This window comes from Myotis yumanensis, unplaced genomic scaffold, assembly GCF_028538775.1.
Source record: "Myotis yumanensis isolate MYYU_CA2020_CCGP unplaced genomic scaffold, mMyoYum1.0.hap1 SCAF_12, whole genome shotgun sequence".
Lineage (NCBI taxonomy): Eukaryota > Metazoa > Chordata > Mammalia > Chiroptera > Vespertilionidae > Myotis > Myotis yumanensis.
Window position 1 is genome coordinate 18079464 of NW_027223763.1, and position 20070 is coordinate 18099533.

General features: G+C 37.2%; 1 protein-coding gene across 5 annotated transcripts in view; it reads right to left on the bottom strand.

Annotated features, from left to right (window-relative positions):
- Nucleotides 1–876: 876 nt before the first annotated feature.
- MUSK (muscle associated receptor tyrosine kinase) overlaps nt 877–20070 on the bottom strand; it is a 64270-nt gene continuing 45076 nt past the window's right edge. For 2 of the 5 annotated variants that reach the window (XM_070430087.1, XM_070430085.1), the window contains 7 exons: nt 18119–18125; nt 12021–12284; nt 10484–10659; nt 4971–5172; nt 4281–4472; nt 2674–2822; nt 877–1559 (listed from right to left, as the gene is read on the bottom strand). In XM_070430087.1, the coding sequence (XP_070286188.1) occupies nt 877–1559; nt 2674–2822; nt 4281–4472; nt 4971–5172; nt 10484–10659; nt 12021–12284; nt 18119–18125 (1673 nt within the window). Of the gene's footprint in view, nt 1560–2673; nt 2823–4280; nt 4473–4970; nt 5173–9839; nt 9864–10483; nt 10660–12020; nt 12285–18118; nt 18126–20070 lie in introns of all 5 variants that reach the window. The other 3 variants (XM_070430089.1, XM_070430088.1, XM_070430086.1) reach the window with 2 other exon arrangements.

The following is a 20070-nucleotide window of genomic DNA, read 5'->3' on the forward strand; positions in this document are numbered from 1 at the left end:
AAAAAGGGCAGAAAGTCCTGGAAAGAGGAAGAAATAAAGATGAAAGCAAAAGAAAAGATACCAATAAAAATTTCAAAGAAAAAGATAAACTTATAAAACTCAAAAACATTTTTTTTTTCAGAAAAATGTTAGGAACAAAATAAGTAGATTAAATTCATGACAAGTGCATACAAAGGAAAAACATTTGAAGGAGAAGCACAAAGACAAAAAGGAACTAAAAATCACAGTAAGAATGAAGACTTGCTGACTGCTCATTTTATTCCTTACAAACCCCCTATCAATAAAGTAAACCATAGCTCTGTAGGTCACAGACAAATATCAAAGTATGCATTAAGTGCAAGAAAGAAATTCAGTAAAAAACCAAACAGCCATCTTTGGGTGGGGAGACAATGAATGTGTTTTTCTTTTTAGTTTTCTGTGTTTTATTTAAATATCATACATGAAGATACACTACTCCCAGAATGGACAGGAATTAGCTCTACTAAAAATGAAGCTCTGTATCACATTTCATATTAAAATGTAATACAGCAGAGTATTAAAATGTAATACACTGCTGCCAGCTAATTCAGGAACAGAGCAGATGACATTCTTTCCTGTACAATATGTAATACAAACTTTCCCCATGAGGAAGAGTAGTTATCTCTGGTTATCTGACATATTCCTAGCCTGTGTTTCCAATCATTAACTTTCAATAGATTGACCTCCTATCTGAGTTCTGCGCAGTTTTTGTTTTTCCTAAGAAACAAATGACATGCTACTCATGTCTATCTACTATTGTTCTTTCTACCTAGGTCTTGTTGGGCCTCTGGCACTGTTTTCCTCTGGCTCCCAGAGTCTGAGAGGAAACGGCAGTGTTTTATTTGCACATCTTCCACCTTAGACACTCACAGTTCCATCTGCCCTCTCACACATGCGTTCCAGAATTCGGTGAATACTGGCGAAGCTGGGTCTGTCGGCAGGCAGCTTGCTCCAACACAGACGCATTAGATTGTACAGCTCCAGGGGGCAATTCTCAGGGCAGGAAAGGATGTTGCCATCTCGCACGTAGTAAATGACCTCCTCGTGGGCCATCCCATAGTAGGGCTGCAGGCCATAGGAGAAGATCTCCCATAGGACCACACCGTAGGCCCACACGTCAGACTCGGTGGTGTAGCGGTTGAAGAAAATGGACTCAGGTGGCATCCACCGGATAGGGATCGCATCGTTCTCATTAGCTTTGTAGTAGTCTGCTGAATAGATGTTCCTGGAGAGGCCAAAATCGGCAATTTTCACCACCATGTTCTCACCCACCAGGCAGTTCCTGGTGGCTAAATCCCGGTGGACAAACTTGCGCTCTGAGAGGTAAGCCATGCCAGCTGCTACCTGCCTGGCTATGCAAAGCTGCTCAGCGCAGGAAAGGGGCGGGGGCCCAGGGCTGGAGATGTGTGCCCTTGGGGACAGGTCGCTGTGACTGAGGCTGCGCGCTGTGTGAGGCGACATGCTGCGGAGGAACTCGTTGAGGTCGCCATAGGCCATGTATTCAAAGAGCAGGCACATGGGTTTCCCCACGGCACACACACCTGGAACCAAATAGCATCCTTTGTTAGGTTGGGTTTCCAAAGCGACACACTGGGAAAAGCACTAAAAGCAAGTGACCAGATCAGAATATGGGGCCCTGGCTTTTTGTTGACAGCTTCATAGTCAAATATGGACCCCGTCTCTTTGTGTAAACATCTATTTACCTAATAAGATGCAGGTATCTATCATTCCTCCTAGGGTGCCTTAGCTCCTGACCCTTGCAGTGTTTCCTTCTATAATCCTTTAACACAGTACTTATCCTATGTCATAAGCATCCATTTATTTGAAATTTTCCTCCCCAACATTTTGAAAGTAGAGATTAAGTCTTTTTTAAATTCTGCAAACTGACCACTTCGGTAGACCAGGTACTCGGTGTTTGGTGAAGGAGTTTATGAGTGGATGTTTGAGTATGTAAGTAATTCCTCTGTGTTTCTGCTACTTCTCTGAAGAAGGATAGTAAGGAAGGTGTCGCATGAAATTTGGGAAGAATAGCAAAAACAATCCCAAGATCTTAGATGAAGTTTTCAGGTTGCTGCCATAAAACATTCTGAAATTTAGGTTTTACAATATTCATGCTAGAAAGGAAAAATGTTAATATAAAGAGTCTTAGAATTAGTATCAGGAGGACATTTTTATATCTTAAAATCTTGCTACATTTGAGAGGGAAACTGGGCAACTTGGAATATTAGATCATTTGGGCACCATTTTACATCACCATAAAAATAGATTATTAGATCTACTTATTTTAGGCAATAATTAAAAGTTTCCATTCAAAAAGGAAGAGAAATAAAAACACTATTATCTTGGCTTATTTATTGTAGGGTTACTTTTTAATTCCAGGGATGTTAGCAAACAGTATATTTCTATGTACTAGGAAGAAAATAAAAGAAATGACAACATTGTACTCTGTAAAATTTTAAAAAGCCAGTTTTTAAAAACAGGTGAATTAATGAGATGCTCCACTCCCTGATACAAAATCTAGTATATAGGAAGGAACAGAGACATTTCTCTGGTCAAGGCATGAAGGAGGAAAGCACAAGTGAGGTATGAAGGAGGAAAAACTGGCAAAGCCTCTGTTTTCTGATACAATAAATGTCTTCACTCATATGCTCATACCTAAGAGTTTCACAATGTTAGGATTGTCAAATTCCGCCATGAGGGCCGCCTCCCGTTGAAAGTCGGCTTGCATGTCAGCTGAAGCCTCTTCTTTGAGCATCTTCACTGCCACCATGGTGGACGGTTCGTGGGGGAGTAAGCCTGGAGCCCTGGGAGGTTCATTTATTTAGAAAGAAATCAAAGATCAAGAATCGTATTCATAGTCACATGTCTGTGCATATTCATTTACATCCCCCCATTTATGCAGCCTTTTCCAGAGCCTCAGAATCAAAGAAAGATGCCAATAAGTAGATTGTACTTAAAATTCCTTGACTTCAATTAATAAAAATCTCTGGGGCTATTTTCAATATAGATTAAGTTTGAAAAGTTCAGTATTCATAAATTAGAGGAATTTTTACAACCCCACAGACCCAATGGGATTATCATTACCATCCTAATCCCTTAATCTCTGGCGAGAACCTAAATTCTGGGAGGGTAGGGACGATGACTTATTCATCTCGATGTCCCCAAAGCCCCTACAATGATACATTGCATATTTTTGGTTTTTAATAAGTATTTGTGTGAGATTTTCATTAAACATGTAAACTTCCTCCCAAGGCCACCTTGAGTGGATGTAAAGTTGTGTCCCACCCAAGAGCACCAGATCAAAGAGATAATTGGTGTCCACATTCTCTGGCCCATCAGTTCTGAGGAGCTGCATCATGCAGAGAGGATCTTTTATTCCAGTTCACACAAAGGGCTGGCATTGGGCCTAGTGCAGTGGTCGGCAAACCGCGGTTCGCGAGCCACATGTGGCTCTTTGGCCCCTTAAGTGTGGCTCTTCCACAAAATACCACGTGCGGGCGCGCTCGTACAGTGCGATTGAAACTTCATGGCCCATGTGCAGGAGTCGGTTTTTGGCCTGGGCGAGTCTATTTTGAAGAAGTGGTGTTAGAAGAAGTGGGGGTACGTTTGCTGAGGTCGACCCCTCAGATTGAGGATGTTTTTAGCAAACGCCAGTTTAGGAGTATCCTAAGTTAATAACAATGTATCTACCTATATAGTTTAAGTTTAAAAAATTTGGCTCTCAAAAGAAATTTTAATCGTTGTACTGTTGATATTTGGCTCTGTTGACTAATGAGTTTGCTGACCACTGGCCTACTGCATACTTGTTTCTCAAGCTTGTTATTTTCTGACATTTTTGCATTATTTTTTCTTTTTCTGTTTTTTTATTCTAAGAGCATCTATTTAGTATCTACAAAGGTCAGGCCCTGAGTGCTTAAATAGAAAAACTAGATATTGAAAATTGAAGAGAAGTATATTTGAGAATTATTTACTAAGAATATTGCAAAAAATTATTTAAAATTATTTTCTAAAAGGGAAAGATGATTAAACTTTGCTGATTACTTATAATTTGAACACTATACAAATGAAGATTCTCCCCATATACACACCCTCCTTTCGAGCAGAGAGGGAAATTACTTAGATTCAAAGCACAGTTCTCAATACAAGTAAGGTTGATGGCATGAAGAATTAACTGCTTTGATAATAACTATTATACATACTGGTCTGGTAACTTTTCAGACACAACGAATTTCAGTGAAGAGATTTATTTACATTTTTTTTACCTTGCTTGAAAGACCCTTCCAAATGCTCCTTCTCCAATATCCCTCACATATTCAATATTATTCCTTGGATACTCCAGGCTGAGCAATTTGGGATTCAGAAGGAGTGGCATCCGCTGGTACATGGGGTTAGGATGCAGTCTGTCCAGCAGGAGCTCAGACGGAAGAGTAGTCAGGGTCACTGCTGCTGATTCTCTGCAGGATAAGGTAAGATCAGTAAGGAGCTCAGGCTCAGGTGAAATCTTTATACTCAGACTTATGTTCTAAAGAGATTTGGCATTTAGTAGGAAACAAATAATACTAAGACAGCCAAAGATCGTTCAGTTTTAGAGCAATGAAGTATTTGGTTTGGTCTAGAGTCAAATGTCACATTTTCTCAGGAGTTTTGTCCAGTCTAGCAGTGGCAGTGGAGATGAGGGGGAAGATGGGAGCAGGAATAGCCATATTCTTCCAAATTATTGTTTAGCTTCTATGTGCTGAAAATGTCAACCTGAGGACATGTGATCCTATGCAAAAAGTTACTGATATTTTAAAGATCATGGTAGGGTACTTAATTTTAAAGCAATGTCATGGATGTCCTAAAAAGACTGGCATGGCAGTAATATGTATTCCACCTCCCACCCCCTATTCCAATATTAAATATGTAGGTTTTAAAACATTACTGCGTGTGGTTAGATTAAACTAGAACCTCACCTTTTCTTATTTTTCCATTGTTTTCGCCTTCGGCAGCAATAAAGAGTGGTTATGGTAAGAAACGCAAATACTGCAAAGCTGGACATGATAGAGATGATTACAGTCATGGAATATGCAGGTGAGACAGAAAAGGAGGAGGAGGAGGAGGAAGGCAAATTTGGAATGTCCACACTCGGCTTTGAGGACGTCATTGATGGGAATGCTGAAAGTAAATAATAATGCTTGTCATTCAGCCTTAAACTTTTAAATTGCAACTTTTGTATTCAAGCAATCAGTAAACTAAATTTAATTTTAAGAATATGTTTTTATATATCAGATTCTCCCTGGATATATATCTATAAAGTCTAATTGTAAGGCTCCAGTGAGGTCCAGTTGAAAGTAAATCCAGCTTACAGGAGCGTAACATTTAAAAAATGAGACTTAGAGAAAAAAACTTTTTTGGTCACGACCAAAAAATACAGACCTGGGGGAGTCTGAGGATGAGGGGAGTGGGGGGGGGGGGGGGGGAGATATCTGTAATACTAGCAATAATATGAAAAATAATAAATAAAAGAACAAATAGTTGTCCATAAAAAAACAAAAAAACAACAGATTCTGGGCTAGTGCTCTTTCCAATGCATCATGTTGTTTGCGACCTGACAGCAATTGTGGAATTTGTTATTAAATAAAGTCTTTTAATGAAATTATACTTGAAGTCAGGGTTGTCTAAAGCTGAGATTTATACTGTTGTTTTACAAACAGAATAAAATTAATGGAAGAAGATGAAAAATTGGGACACAAATGAGCAGCAGTTAGTTCATCTAAAAATTGGCCACTGTCAAACTCCCATTCAAAAGGTCTATGCAATATAAAAATGAGGTGAAATCTGCATTACTGCTAGAAACCAAAAGATGCCATATGCATATCACTCAGTTGAGTGCAAAGTACATTAGATATCTATAAAACAATCATATTAATTATATTTTAAGTCCTTTTAATTGATTAAGTAAAGACAAGAACATGGATACAGAGTATTTTAATAATATAATTAACAGGAAAGTTTTACTAGTAAAGAATGAAATTTATACCCTAAAAAGAGAGAATAAACCTTATTTTGAAATATTTGTGGAAAAGTGACAGACATGATCTTTTTGTCAGGCCACCAAGGAAAATCTCAATAAAATAAAAAAGCAGAAATTATGCAGATCTGTTATTTGACCAAAATGCAATTAAATAGATTAAATAAAATCCAATAGGACATCTAAAAAAAGAAAACATATTCAGTATCTTTTCCATCATAGAGTAAAAAGTAGCCATAGATACCAATTAGAAAATGACTTACTAATAGGAGGTATGGAATTTGGCCAAAACTGTGCTAAATGATAAACTCATAGCATTATCTCTTTCCATTAGATAAAAAAAAGAAAGAACTAAACATTTATCCCCAGACTTTGGAAAGGAAACAAAAACTATAGAAAACAAAGGAAAATAGAAGATAAAGTAACAGTCATGTACAAGCAGAAATTAATAAGTTAGAATACATATACCACAAATGATAGAATTTAAAATAGGTGAATAGTTGGTCTTATAAATATTATTAAGTAGCCTAATCAATGGAATTTTAATTTTAAAAACATAGGAAAGGCACAAACATACGAATTAGGAATGTTGAAGGAATTAGACAATAGATTCAAAGGTCAATGAAAATAAAATAATTACATTTTTTAAATCTTAAGGGAAATGCTATTATTAAATTTGAAGAATTAGAAAATCTGAATATAGCTATAACTAGGAAATTTAACCAGTTAACTGCCACGATATTTTGAATTTAATTAAAAAAGGGGGGGGCTAAACTGGAGAGCTGCTAATAATAAAGATGGGGCAGTCATTAAAAGACAGGGAGAAGTGACTATTTTTGTATTTGTATTTTACCGAGCAGTTCATACCATATTTAACATGCAAGGAAATGTAATGTAATTCATAAAGTTTGTAGTGTAATTTCATTAATAAATATAAGGGTAGTTTTTCCTAAAAAAATATCAGAAAATAGAATTCAGTGGCATATTAAGAGGATAATCCATGATAATTTAGGATGATTTATTTTCTAAATGCAAGAATTGACATAGTTTAAACAATAGTTTTGTTTTATGGGTTTAATTACTTCTTCCTTTAGGGATAGTTTTGTTTTGCTTTTCCTTGATTATTGTTTCTGATCTATTTGCTCTGGTCTTCCCTAGAGTGACATTAGTTGTATCTTTGGATTGAAATAATCAATTTGGAACTCCAGTTTCGTTCCTTTTAAAGTTTCTCTCCTCAACATGATTGTTAAAAAATGTTTTTATTTATTTCAGAGAGAGGAAGAGAGAGTGAGAGAAGGATAGAAGCATCAATGATGAGAAACATTGATCAGCTGTCTCCTGCATGCTTCTACTGGGGATTGAGCCCACAACCTGGGCATGTACCCTAACTGGGAATCCAACTATGACCCCTTCATGGGTTGACACGCAACCACAGAACCATACTACCGGGCATCTTCTCATCATGATTTTATCTCTTTATCCTTTTCCTCTGAACTTCAGAGGAATTTTATTCACTCATTCATTCATACATTAATGTATCCCCTAAATTAATATTGATTCTTAGGTATCAAGAATACTGTAGTGAACATGACACATCTTAGTGTTAAAGTATTTAACTGGGCCCTAGCTGGTTTGGCTCAGTGGATAGAGCGTCAGCCTGTGAACTAGCAGCGGTCACCAACCAGTGGCCCGTGGTTTGAAAGGTTGGCAACCACTGCACCAAAGGGTCCCAGGTTCTATTCCAGTCAAGGGCACATGCCCATGTTGTGGGCTTGATCCCCAATAGGGGGCATGCAGGAGGCAGCCTATCAATGATTCTCTCTCATCATTGATGTTTCTATCTCTCCCTTCTTCTCTGAAATCAATAAAAATACATTTAAAATGTATTTAACTTGGAAAAATTAGTAAACAGGTAATTATAATAAAGTGTAAAAAGTGTTACAAGAATGTTAAGAACAGGATGCTTGTGAGCTTCCAGGGGCAGCCCATTCCTGGTCTAGGCATACAGGATACATTTTCTAGGTAAGTAACAAAGTTAAATATAAAGGGTGAACAGGCAATACCAGTTGAAGGTGTCTGTCTGTGTATGGCGGTGGAGAGATAGTATTCTCTAAAAAAGGAATAACATGTATCAGGGCCCAAACCAAACAGTTGTGGTGCCTTTCTAAAAGTACATCTACTAGTAAAAGTTTTATTGTTGAGTTGGGGAGTGTCTATAGGTAAGGCTAGATATAGGTTTCAAATGTAAAATTCTATAATAAATCACCTGTATATTGCATTGCGTTTTTACCACTGTCACCATATATTGGACCCCCTTTACCCTTTATGACCTCACCCCAACCCCCTTTTCTTTTAGTAACTACCACTGTTGTTTGTTTTTTTGTCTCGTTAATTTGTAAAACTGATTTTTTAAGAATAGAAAATGAGTTTTTGTAGGTAATTCATACTTATATCTTTATAATTGGCGTAAAAGGCAGAAATATGGGTGCTTTTTGTGCGTGTTATTCCTATCTAATCTAGGATTAAAGGTCAGTCCCTTCCACACAATAAACCCTCAGTGAACTGCTTAAATGGATGAATGAGTAAACAGTTGAAGGATAACATAGACCTCAGTCAACAATTAAAAGTCCAATCAAAGTAAACTTTGCTTAGGACACAGACTAGAAACATTTCTTTTTCATTCCTTCAATTTGGGAATAACAATTTGACAGGCTTTCAGAATAATAGATTTTTTTGTTCTTGGTTTTCCCTAACTGCTCTTGTTTAAAAACTCTGAGGCATTCAGTTGCAGCCAGTAGCATTTTTTTAAAAAAATATTTTAAGTCTTAGTCCTTTAAGTAAGCCAGTAAAATCAACTGCTGGCACTTAGCCAAGTGCAGAGGTGATTAGGTTTGGAATATGTATCACAGGAACTAATTATGATTTAAGTCTCATAACACTCAAATCAGAGGAAGCTGACTGACATGAAAAACTTTTCTAGTATCATTCTGAAGATTTCTGCATTTTTGTAGGTTAAAGCACTCTCCGATACAAGTTAGTTTCTAGGATATCCCTTTTCAAGCAAACTTTTTGAATTCTTTCCCAGGAATTTTGAGACAGCCATTTTAAAATTATTTGATTTGTCCCTGTAAACTTTTTATTGGAAGTTAGCTGTCTTAAAAACAACAACAACACCTATCTTCCAAAAGAGGGATCTGTTGTCACAGGGAAAGATCGTGAATTGGCTCAATGAAGAAAAAGATATTGTTTTCATTCTAGATAATTAGCTGATACAAAAATCATGAAAGCAAAGTCAAAAGTGACATTTTCAATTTGGTGTATTTTATAGCCATGTACTAGTAAGGCAGTGGTTCTCAACCTTCTGGCCCTTTAAATACAGTTCCTCATGTTGTGACCCAACCATAAAATTATTTTCGTTGCTACTTCATAACTGTAATGTTGCTACTGAATCGTAATGTAAATATCTGATATGCAGGATGGCCTTAGGCGACCCCTGTGAAAGGGTCGCTCGACCGACAAAGGGGTCGCGACCCACAGCTTGAGAACCGCTGTAGTAAGGGCTCAAGCAAGCTAATAATCTTGAGGTAGGAGATATCATTTGTATCATTCACTAAATATGCTGCTCTCCATGGCCTAATTAGAAGCTGCAATCTGAGACCAATGGTTTTTCTTCATGCTCTACCTTGGGTGACTACCTTGAAAAGGATCTGTAGATTTTGTTCTGGACATTATGAAGTATGAGTGTGAATACGCATGCACAACTCTACTTACATACACAGAAGGTTTCAAGGGCACAAACAAAATTACTTACTTGTTAGGTTTTCTTTTTTAAAATCTGAGGGGGAAAGGATAAAAATCTGTTTTAAGTGAGCATCCAGATATCTCATATATTCTGTGAGAGTGCTAAGAACAGCAAGTTCTCTTTCAGCTCTTTGATATGCAACTGGAAAACATTCTTTGTGTTAAATGTGAAAGGATTGCGTCTTGGAAATTAAGCCAGCTGTTAGAGTTCCTTACAAAGTTCATTAAAGCAGCATGCAGGGATCCAGCTTTGTTTTGGGAGGTCAGCACTTTCAAACATGTGGCTTATTTTTGCATGCTTAAAAATCTGCTGCACTGGCTAAGAAAGAGGACTTTATTCTTTTATTCAGTTCCTTAGCCATTTCTCTGCACATTCCAGAAAATAGTACAAGCTCTCCTAAGATCCCCTTCTGAAATAAGGTAAGCTCTCAAGCAGCAGTTAGAAGTGCTCTTTAATTTCTCTTAGAACAAATGAAGTAAATCCTTATACTAGCCTGTGCAATTAGGATTCTGTTATTAGGTATCCAGAGGAGGCAGAACTCAAAAAAAAAATTGAAATGCCTAGAAATATTAGGAGATTGAAGTGCACACCTTAGTTTCTTCAAAACCAGTAACTGTCTCTTAACCTCCAAAGTCTTGCGAGGACTCTTTTACCTAAATATGGCAGTCTGGTGCAGGCCCGCGGGTCCCAGTGCATGCTGGGGAGCTTGCTGCAGTCGAGCACCGAGAGCAGATGCAGCCCAGGGCTGTAGAGTCCCCTGTGGGTCTTCTCTTCCAGAGCCAGCCATTCTTTTGCACAGAAGAGCTCCTTCACCCCCAGGCAGTATTCTCTAAAACAGTTGATGAAGAGCAACACTTGATGAGTCATGGCATGTTAGCGCCAAATTTGTGGCAGTGCCTAAATTCTTTATTTTCAAAACATCATCCTAGCACATTGTTCTCACAAGAGGGTTTTTGAAAGGACTGTTTTATTGTAAATAATATGAGGCTTTATGGAATATATTATCCTGTCAGATGAAATGGTGTCTCATTTTGTTTGTAAGACATAATTAATGCTACTTTTAAAAGTAAGATGACATGTGAAGTACAGTTTTCTTGGAAAAAATACCAACTTTCAATTTCAAAAGGTATTAGATTAGGAATCTGTAAACTGTCTCCTCTCAGCTTTATAGTAGAATAACTACAAAGGTGCCGAAACAAGGTACACAGAGTTTTAAAAACACACACACTAAAAGTCATGGATCATTGTCAGTCAATTTCCATCCTGGGAGATTTTTCTCTAATCTCCGGGCTAATGGGCAAGGCCTGAGAAACACAGTCCTCACTCTGCATGCTTGTCTTTCAAAACAGAACCGCACAACTTTCCTGGCAGGCTACCCGAGGGCCTGGGACTCCTTACCCAGCCCCCGCTCCGGAGAAGCTGAGGCCTGTCCCTTGCTGTGTGCTTCCCTGCTTCTCCTCCTGCTCCCATATGAGACAAGAGTGTCAGTACTTAAATTAAAATAGTGGGTGGAATGTATTTTAAAATATATACAGCCGGCCAGTGTGGCTTAGTGGTTAAGTATTGACCTATGAAATAGGAGGTCAAGGTTTGATTTCCAGTCAGGGCACATGCCTGGGTTGTGGGCTTGATCCCCAGTGTGAGGCATGCAGGAGGCAGCCTATCAGTGATTCTCTCTCATCATTGATGTTTCTATCTTTCTCTCCCTTCCTCTTTAAAATCATTAAAAATATATTTAAAAAAATATATATATATTTACACATAATATAAAGTAATATTCTGAAATGCTCATCTTGATCTCATATTTATTGGCAAATAATGCTGAAACACTTGTAATGTAGTTTTATTTTCCCTTTTCTCTCTTGGCTTACTAATAAGATCCATATTAGTTTAGATTTTTTTTTAATTTCATAGAAAGCAAGGATATTTAAGAATATGATAATGTGAACAATAACAAGGGCAACAGAATATTATACCTTTACAACGTTTTCTAGAAGTTCAGGACCCTCGTATTATAAGGTATCATCAGTGATTTACATGGTAGGAGTTTTATCCAATTAATTGCCTTCTATTTTGGACAAAAGCCAGTTTTTGCCTTTACTAATGCACAAGACAGCTTCCACTTTTGAAAACTTTTCCTGTTTGAAGACAGTCAAATACATTCACCCATTTATTTACTTTTAATTTTACCTGCAAATGGGTATAGGAGTAGGTACCACCCCAGGGTTGCATTCTTGGAAAATGTGGTTACACAGCAAAGCCTCCGCAGCTGGCCGGCAGAACGGGCTCACTGCTCTCAGTTCACTCCAGGCGGTGTGCACGAGTAGTTCTTGGGCCTCCTCAGGGTCCGCGTAGGAGTTGTTGAAGAAAACAAGAGCACCATTTGCCAGGACAGTGTTACACACCTCCCCTCTGTACTGGGCGCAGTAGCCTTTGTTATCTTTCTGTGGTTTACTGAAAGAAGCAGTGAACAGTGTTCCCAATCACATGCTTTTTCTTAGCATTCAGTCTGCTTTTTTTCCCTCCAGTTTCCACATCTACATTACAGAAATAGGAGAAAATTGCACTAGCAAATTGGTTGAAATGCTCCATGTGAATACTGTCTTCACATTTCCACCTGCAATTATATCACCTCTGGCTTACTCCAGAGGGCTATAATGAGGATCAGATGTGATAATGGATGTGGGAAGCTGTGGAAACTATGGGGATCTTTATACATAGAAGTTGAATGCTCTTAGTTAAGCAATCTGAGATTCTTCTTACAAATAAGCTGACATAGGCAAATAAATACTTACAAAACATATTCATCATGATGATTAAAAAATAATCTAGCATAATAAATACTCTGATCCAAAGCTTTACAGTTTATCTGTGTTAGGATAGTTAAATACTTGGATTTTGTAGCATACATACAACTTTGAGACACTTTCCATACTCAGATTCTCTCACTCACCCATCTTCCCAGCATTCCATCTGTATATATAAAACGCTAAGCTACCAGAATGACAGAACGACCAGTCGCTATGACATGCACTGTGGGGGGCAGGGCTGGCCGTGGCCCCTCCCCTCAGCCAGCCCTGGCCCCCATCAACCCCCCCTTCCCGATTGGGGGTGGGGCCCTCTGGCCAACCTCCTACAGCCCCTCCCCCTAGCCGGCCCAATCGGGGCAGGGCTGGCCAGACCCCACCCGTGCACAAATTTGTGCACCGGGCCTCTAGTTAAAGAATATAAAGAAAGCCGCATAAGTGGAGAGAAAGCATAGGATATGGCTCTCAGAGGAGTGAAGAGCATCTTTAGCTTTGCTACTTTCTCATCATCTGTCTTGGGGAAAGTCATACAGACACTCAGAGTCCCAATATCCTAATCTGTAGAGTGATGTAAATAGTTATTCTGAGCTTAGATTATTGTGCATTAATGGATAAATTTATGTGGAGAAAAACTAAGTTCTATAGTGCTAGCACAAAAATAAGGTTAAAAGCTTATCCGCTATAGCAGTTGAAGAGAATAATAGGGCAAATAGGCAACGCTGCTGGTATTTCCTTCACATATTCACTGCTTCCTTAATGGAGTGTTGGGAATTATATTAATTCCTATACTCACTTGACAAATACTTATTGAGCACTAGTGTGTAGGCACTATGATGGTTTCAATACATCCTTATGCCTTTCATCAGATTTCTATCTTTAATAATGACATACAATTCTTAAGTTGTATTCTCATTTAATTTGTATAACTGTTGGAAGTTAGCATTTTATTATCTTTATATAAAGGATTCTAAGACAAGAAAATTAAGCAAATTAGAATTTGTGCCAAATTTTTAAAATGTTAAGAAAACCCATTTGAATTTGAAAAATTGATACTTTAATTAGAAACGACTATTGGCTTTTTAAAAGCAAATCTATTAAATGAGATACAACTCAATCAGGTAAAACAATGAACTTCCAAGAAACAATATACTTATAATGTTTTGTAATATAAAATTTTCCTCTAATCCATACTTGCCTTTTCCTAATTGGTCTACATGAATTTGACTGTGTTACTTCTAGCATGTTACAGGTTTTTAAAATAAAGGCCTTGAATAAGAAAATACAAAACTCCCATGAAAACTTGGGCCAGGTAAGTTTGGGAAGACACCCAGAGAAATAGCGAAAACCCCACCTCTTAGGGAAGGAACTCGGTCTAAGATAACACTAAGAAAGTTTAAGAGAAGCACAATGTGGTGCTTTTAAGAAACTGAATAATAATACCTAATAACCAGAAGTAGCTCAAACTGGTTTACAAAATGGTCTCATGTATTAATATAATATCTTGGTAAAAGGGAGGGTGGATAAGTGAAGGTGTGACTCTTCACTTAACAGGAAAAAACTGTAATATAAAAGTTCAATATTTCCCCCACTGTCTCTGAGCTGAGAAGGGTTTATGCATGCTTTGCTGTCACATGTTAACTATTGAATAACTGTTCTTTATTTTTTCTGTATTTTTTAAATTAAAAGCACTCATAATTTTTTCTTTAATCACACAAACAAAAACCATTTTTAAGAAAACATTGGAAACTAAAAAAAAAAAGAAAGAAAAGAAAAATAAGTGAAAATAGCCTCAGAGATAAGGATTATTAAGTCAGTTACTAAATAATCTCTCATTCTGATTTTCTGCTGCGTCTCCTAAAAAGCCCTACATTTTTTTTAACAACTTCAGTTGACTTGATAGTATTGAGTCTTCATTTCTTTTTGAATATTAGCTACATAATGCAAAAAATAAATAAATAAAAATCAAAAGAAAAAAACAGAATAAGTCTTTAATAGAAATGAAACTTTGGTTGCAGTTTTGGCTTTTCTATCAGCTTGAAGTTAATTAGCCTGTGCAAACCCTTTGCATGCTGGGGAAAACCGTAAAATACAAAGTATATGGTTCATATTAATTTTCTTTGTCTTTGTAATATTTCTGGAAGAATTAAAGACTTACTAGGATTAGCTCTACAATGTAAGAAATAATATACAGGATCAAATACACACATTTTATACATATGATATATGTACATATACATTATAAGTGGAGAGAGACAGAGACTGCCTAGTCATAGTTTCAGAGTTGAAACAACTTTTCTTTTTTCTCTCTTCTTTTGCAGACTTTATAAACCTCAAATTTTATGCAGTTATTAAATTTTAGAGGCAAAACACAAAGGCATATTGGGCCATTTTGTTACTCAACCTCCTAATCCTATCAAACAAAATTTAAAAGGAGCTCACAGCAGCACTTTAGGGGACAAGATAAATGCAAATAACTTCCATTGTTGTCTCCTGTTGTCTTTTGCAAGTGAGGAGACCCCACCCTGTCCGCAAGCAGTTCTTGGGAAGGCCCTTGGAGCAACACCAGAAGCAGCTGGTCCTGTTGTTCATTTGAACAGTGGGGCAGAGGTCACAGGGATCTGTTCGCAGAATGTTAGTTATTTTGGAATGATCTGCCGGACTGTCTCCAAAAATGCTAGTTAATATTTCTCATGTAGCCAGTCCTCTCTCTCTCCTGACAAACTAAACCTGGCTGATCTTCCTTTCTGTAAAGTTTCTCTCTTTGGATATTTGATCTCAAGTCCCCCGTTAACTTCTTTTATTACACACAATTTTCCTTGGTCAAATGGAGTACTTAAAGGAGTCTCACTACACCATTTACTCTTATTCTCTCTGCTTTAAAATGTATGTCACATTTTTAAAAGTGACTGTAGAGTTTCTATGAGGGAGACCTCCATTCCCTTTGAACACAATGCCTTGTCCATGCAGAGGACTAGCTGTGGTTTGTTTGAGATAAGGCAACCCCACTACTCCAGTGAAAATCCACACCTTCTACTGGCCTCCTTAAGGGTGGCCCACCTGTACCTCCTTTGATGTGGAAAAATCTCCTTTCCCTCTATCCCCACTGTCTGGTCTCCCATTGCACTTACCCAACAATGTTATGAGCAGGGTTCTATGCCACTTCCAATCTCCAAAGCAAACTGGAATATTTTATTCTTTCATGCCTAGTGTCTTTGTACATGATTCATTCTCTAAGGCAGTCAACAAATACAACCCACAGGTCACATTCAACCTGCTGCCTGTTTTTATACTTCTTGTGAGCTAAGAATGGTGTTTATATTTTTAAATGGTTGAAAAAAACTCACAAAAGAAGTCAAAATTATATGAAACTCCAATGCCAGTTCCATAAGTTAAGTTTGATTGGAGCAGAGCTACATTCAATCATTTATGAGTGGTCATACTGTTTTTACCCTGAAACAGCAGAATTGAGCAGTGACAACAGAGACCGTAGGCCCCACAAAGCCAAATATATTTAATATTCGGCCCTTTGCAGAAGTTTGCCAACCCCTGCTCTAAAACATAGATCAAATGTCATTTTTCTGAAATGCCAGACCCAGTGTCCTCAAATAAGAAGCACATGGCCTCCTCTGAAAAATACCTCTTGTGTTTCTTCTGACTAAAATTACTATCTATTTATTTTGTAGAACAGAGAGTGATGTAAAGACAAAATTAAAATTAAAAAATTTTGAAAATTTATTACATTAGCCATATATATACACTTTGAATATTTGTACATATATCAGTTATAATCCGTATATACATGAGAGTAATATATACAGTTTTATATATACTATAGGTAGTATACATGGTGTACATAATTACAATTAGAATTATTTTATAAATGTTTTATATAGTGCATTTTTACTTAGCATGATGTAAACATTTGCCTATGCCATTATGTTATTCAAAAACATTCTAAAATCACATCAATTTATCTTATTGGTAGATATTGAAATTGCTCATACATTTCACCAATAAATAAAAGAAAAAAATTGTTTTGGATTTTATTGTTCATACACTTATTATTTCCCTAACATAAATTATTAAAAGTGGATTTATCCAATGAATAAATACAACCATTTTAAGTTTCTTAATAAAAATTGCCAAATGCTCTCTAGAAAGGTTATTGTAATTTTCTTCCTACCAACAGAGTTTGAGAGTGCTTGTGTTATCACAAGTGAATAATGGTATGGAATTTTATTTAATGAGCATTATTTGACTACTAATGAGTGTAAAATTTTTCATTTGCACTTATGTGCATGTGAATGATCTACTTCTGTTCTTGAGACCTTGGAATTTGTATGTGCTTCCATTAATATGTTGAATTGTTTTGATTCATTACTTTCTTATATAGTGCCAGGAATAGAGTGAGTGGTTAAAAAATGCATAGAGAGAACAGGTGTGCTAAGGGTCTGTTGGTGGCCTGCATTTTAATTTAACTTTTACCGTGCTTATCATGTTTATGTTGTATGTCCCCTCAGTAGCTTATTCAGCTTCACTGTAGAATTCTTAAGGATCAGAACTCTGTCTCTTAGAACTGTGATAAATGAGTAGGTCAAATCTATATGAATTGGGACAAGATAAAGAACCAAAGTTTTGTATGCAATGTGTTCTTTCATTCCATGGAATTAGGAAGAGTGGTTGGTGGTTTAGATCCTGCTCAGTTACTGTGCTAACTGGGTTAGTATAGTCGTTACCAATCTAAGTTCTTGTATCTGTCTACCTGAGATCAGATTGAGGCTTTGTAGTTTGCTATGCAGACGTGACAATTCTTGGTGCAACAAGTTCCGCATATAAAAATATAGTGATAATAGTGCTTGCCCCATAAAATTACTGAAATGTTGATATGAGAAAGGTGGCAATCATAAATATACCACAAAACTTAGCTGCTATTATCGCTATTACTATTATTAATTATTCTTAATATCAGTTTCATCATTTGTAAATTTAGTTTTTATGAAAGTCAATTTTACTGCAAATAAAACACTATAAATTGCCAAATATTATATTACAAGGTGATACTTTCTTATCTACAGGATAAAGCAATGAGGGAGAGTTTGGGAATCAGTTCTGGGTTCTCTTTCCAAGCCTATAATTTACTAGCTCTGTAAGTCACTGGAACTCTCCAGTTCAAAGAAACTCTCTTAGTTTCTTTTCTGTACAATAGGGATAATAATAGTACCTATTTCCTAGGGATTTCCTGAGGATAACTTTAAGTAATGCATATAAAACCCTAAAAACAGTGCTTGATACACCATAGATGTTATTCAGTAGATGTTATCCATCTCCATTTTCATCATCACCTTGTAAGAGTATTAAAAGGATTTGAAATTAGAAAGTTTCTGAAAGATTACAGTGCTCAGCAAATAGACAATAGATGGCATGTCAAACAAAAATTAAAACTCAACAAAACAAAACATTGATATAATAACAATGTCTTACCTCCATTCTTATAACAGGAAAGGAAGTTCCCACAGGAAATCAAATTAAAGGGGAAAAGAAGCAAAAATTAGTGCATTTTCATTTTATGGTTGCAAGAGATAGCTTTGATAACTCTAATTTCTTAAATTTCTGGAACGTTCTCTGCTTCTGCTAGGAGGCCAGATACCACGTTAACAGGCAGATTTGGAGAAGATTAAGAAAATATTGAGTGTCTCCAGGAACTGAATTCAAGTCAAAGCAACCATGGGAGCCATCAGTGCAGTCAGTGTTGTAGCTCCGAATATACCTCCATTAGCTACCCAGTCACTTTTCATCCAGAAAGTAAGATATGGAGGTTAAGTGGGAAGAGGCGACAGGGAGGGGTAGAGGAGAGAAGGAGAGATGAGAGAACTGTTATTTCCACAGACGCACTAGCCTCACAGCCGTGTGACCTGTGCAGCCACACAGCGTCCTGCGCTCAGAAGGACTATATGCTTAGTTTACCGTACTGCTGTCACCTTCTTGAAATACTTCATTTTTTAACAAGAGACCCTGCATTTTCATTTCACACAGGGACCCATAACTTATGCCCACAGTGTAAAAGCTCAGGGCACTGAGAAAAGGGCCCCTGTCCTCAAGTGAGTTATGGAACTAGCAGCAGAAATGGCCCCAACTTGGACTTTCCCAAGGCAGGAAGACCCTTGCAAGGGTGTAATTTACCAGCATCTCTGAATGATTTCATCTCTTTTTGTATAGGAAATCTAAAACTTCGCACTCTTTACCAAATACTTGATCTATGTCCTCCTGTCCCCCAATTCCCATATAAAAGTAAGAAGTAAAACATATGCTTTGACTAAATCCAATTTGCCTTAACAGAATTTCTCCTAATGTCAATTTCTAACTCCTTTTTAAGTTTTCAGGTCCATTTGGGTGTTCTTCTTTTGCTGAGTTTCAAGGATTCTAAAAGGAATTCCTGCCTAGTTGGTGTGGCTTAGTGGTTGAGCATCGACCTTATGAACCAAGAGGTCACGGTTGGATTCCCTCTCAGGGCACATGCTGGGGATGTGGGCTCAATCCCCAGTAGGGGGCATGCAGGAGTCAGCCAATCAATGAATCTCTCTTATCATTGATGTTTCTCTCGCTCTCCCTCTCTCTTCCTCTCTGAAATCAATAAAAATATATTTAAAAAAATAAAATGAATTCCTCTGAGAAGTCTATCTTCTTGAAAAACCTTGTAAACTCAGAGGTTTGTCTTTCTAATCATCTGTTTGGCATTTGTGAGGGTTGGTGACTATGAAGTTTTTGTAACCTTGAGTGTGTAAGTCTTGTCTTTATGGGCTTTTTATTAAATGAGTCTGATGATGAGGCTCAGAAACCAACCTACATGAGGCACCACCATGACCCAAACCTCATGCCAATTCTGCCACTGTACAGATAGAACAGGTGGAAGGAGACATCAGGAAATTCTTCCAGAGAAATGGTATGTAATTTAGAGAGGTAAAGGCAGATTCTGAGGGCAGCTGAGCAGGGAAACCTGTTGAAACTTGAGGAGGCCAAGGTTATGTATATGAAAGAGCCCTTAATTTAAGATGTAAAAGGAGGACTCAATACCATGGATATGTGCCAATGCCAAGGAGAATCCAGGCATAGTACTTGGGAGGATATAATAAGCTTAGATATGCTTCTATCTCAAGGACAAGTAGGAAGGAAAAATATAATTAATTAAGGGTGCATTGTTGTCTCAAGAATATGAAGAAAATCGGAGGATGCCCTCATATTCTGGGTTCCATGCATTTCTTATTGAAATTTCTCCAGTCATATTTTCTTTGGAGGGAGGATGGGGAGTAGGGAAGGGGTCCAAGAACCTTGCAATCATAAACAAGTGCTTTTATCTCAAAACAAGGTATTTTAAAATCCCCAAAATTTCCAACAGTCATCAATATTTGTAGTATTTTTTAAATTATCTGGGAAAG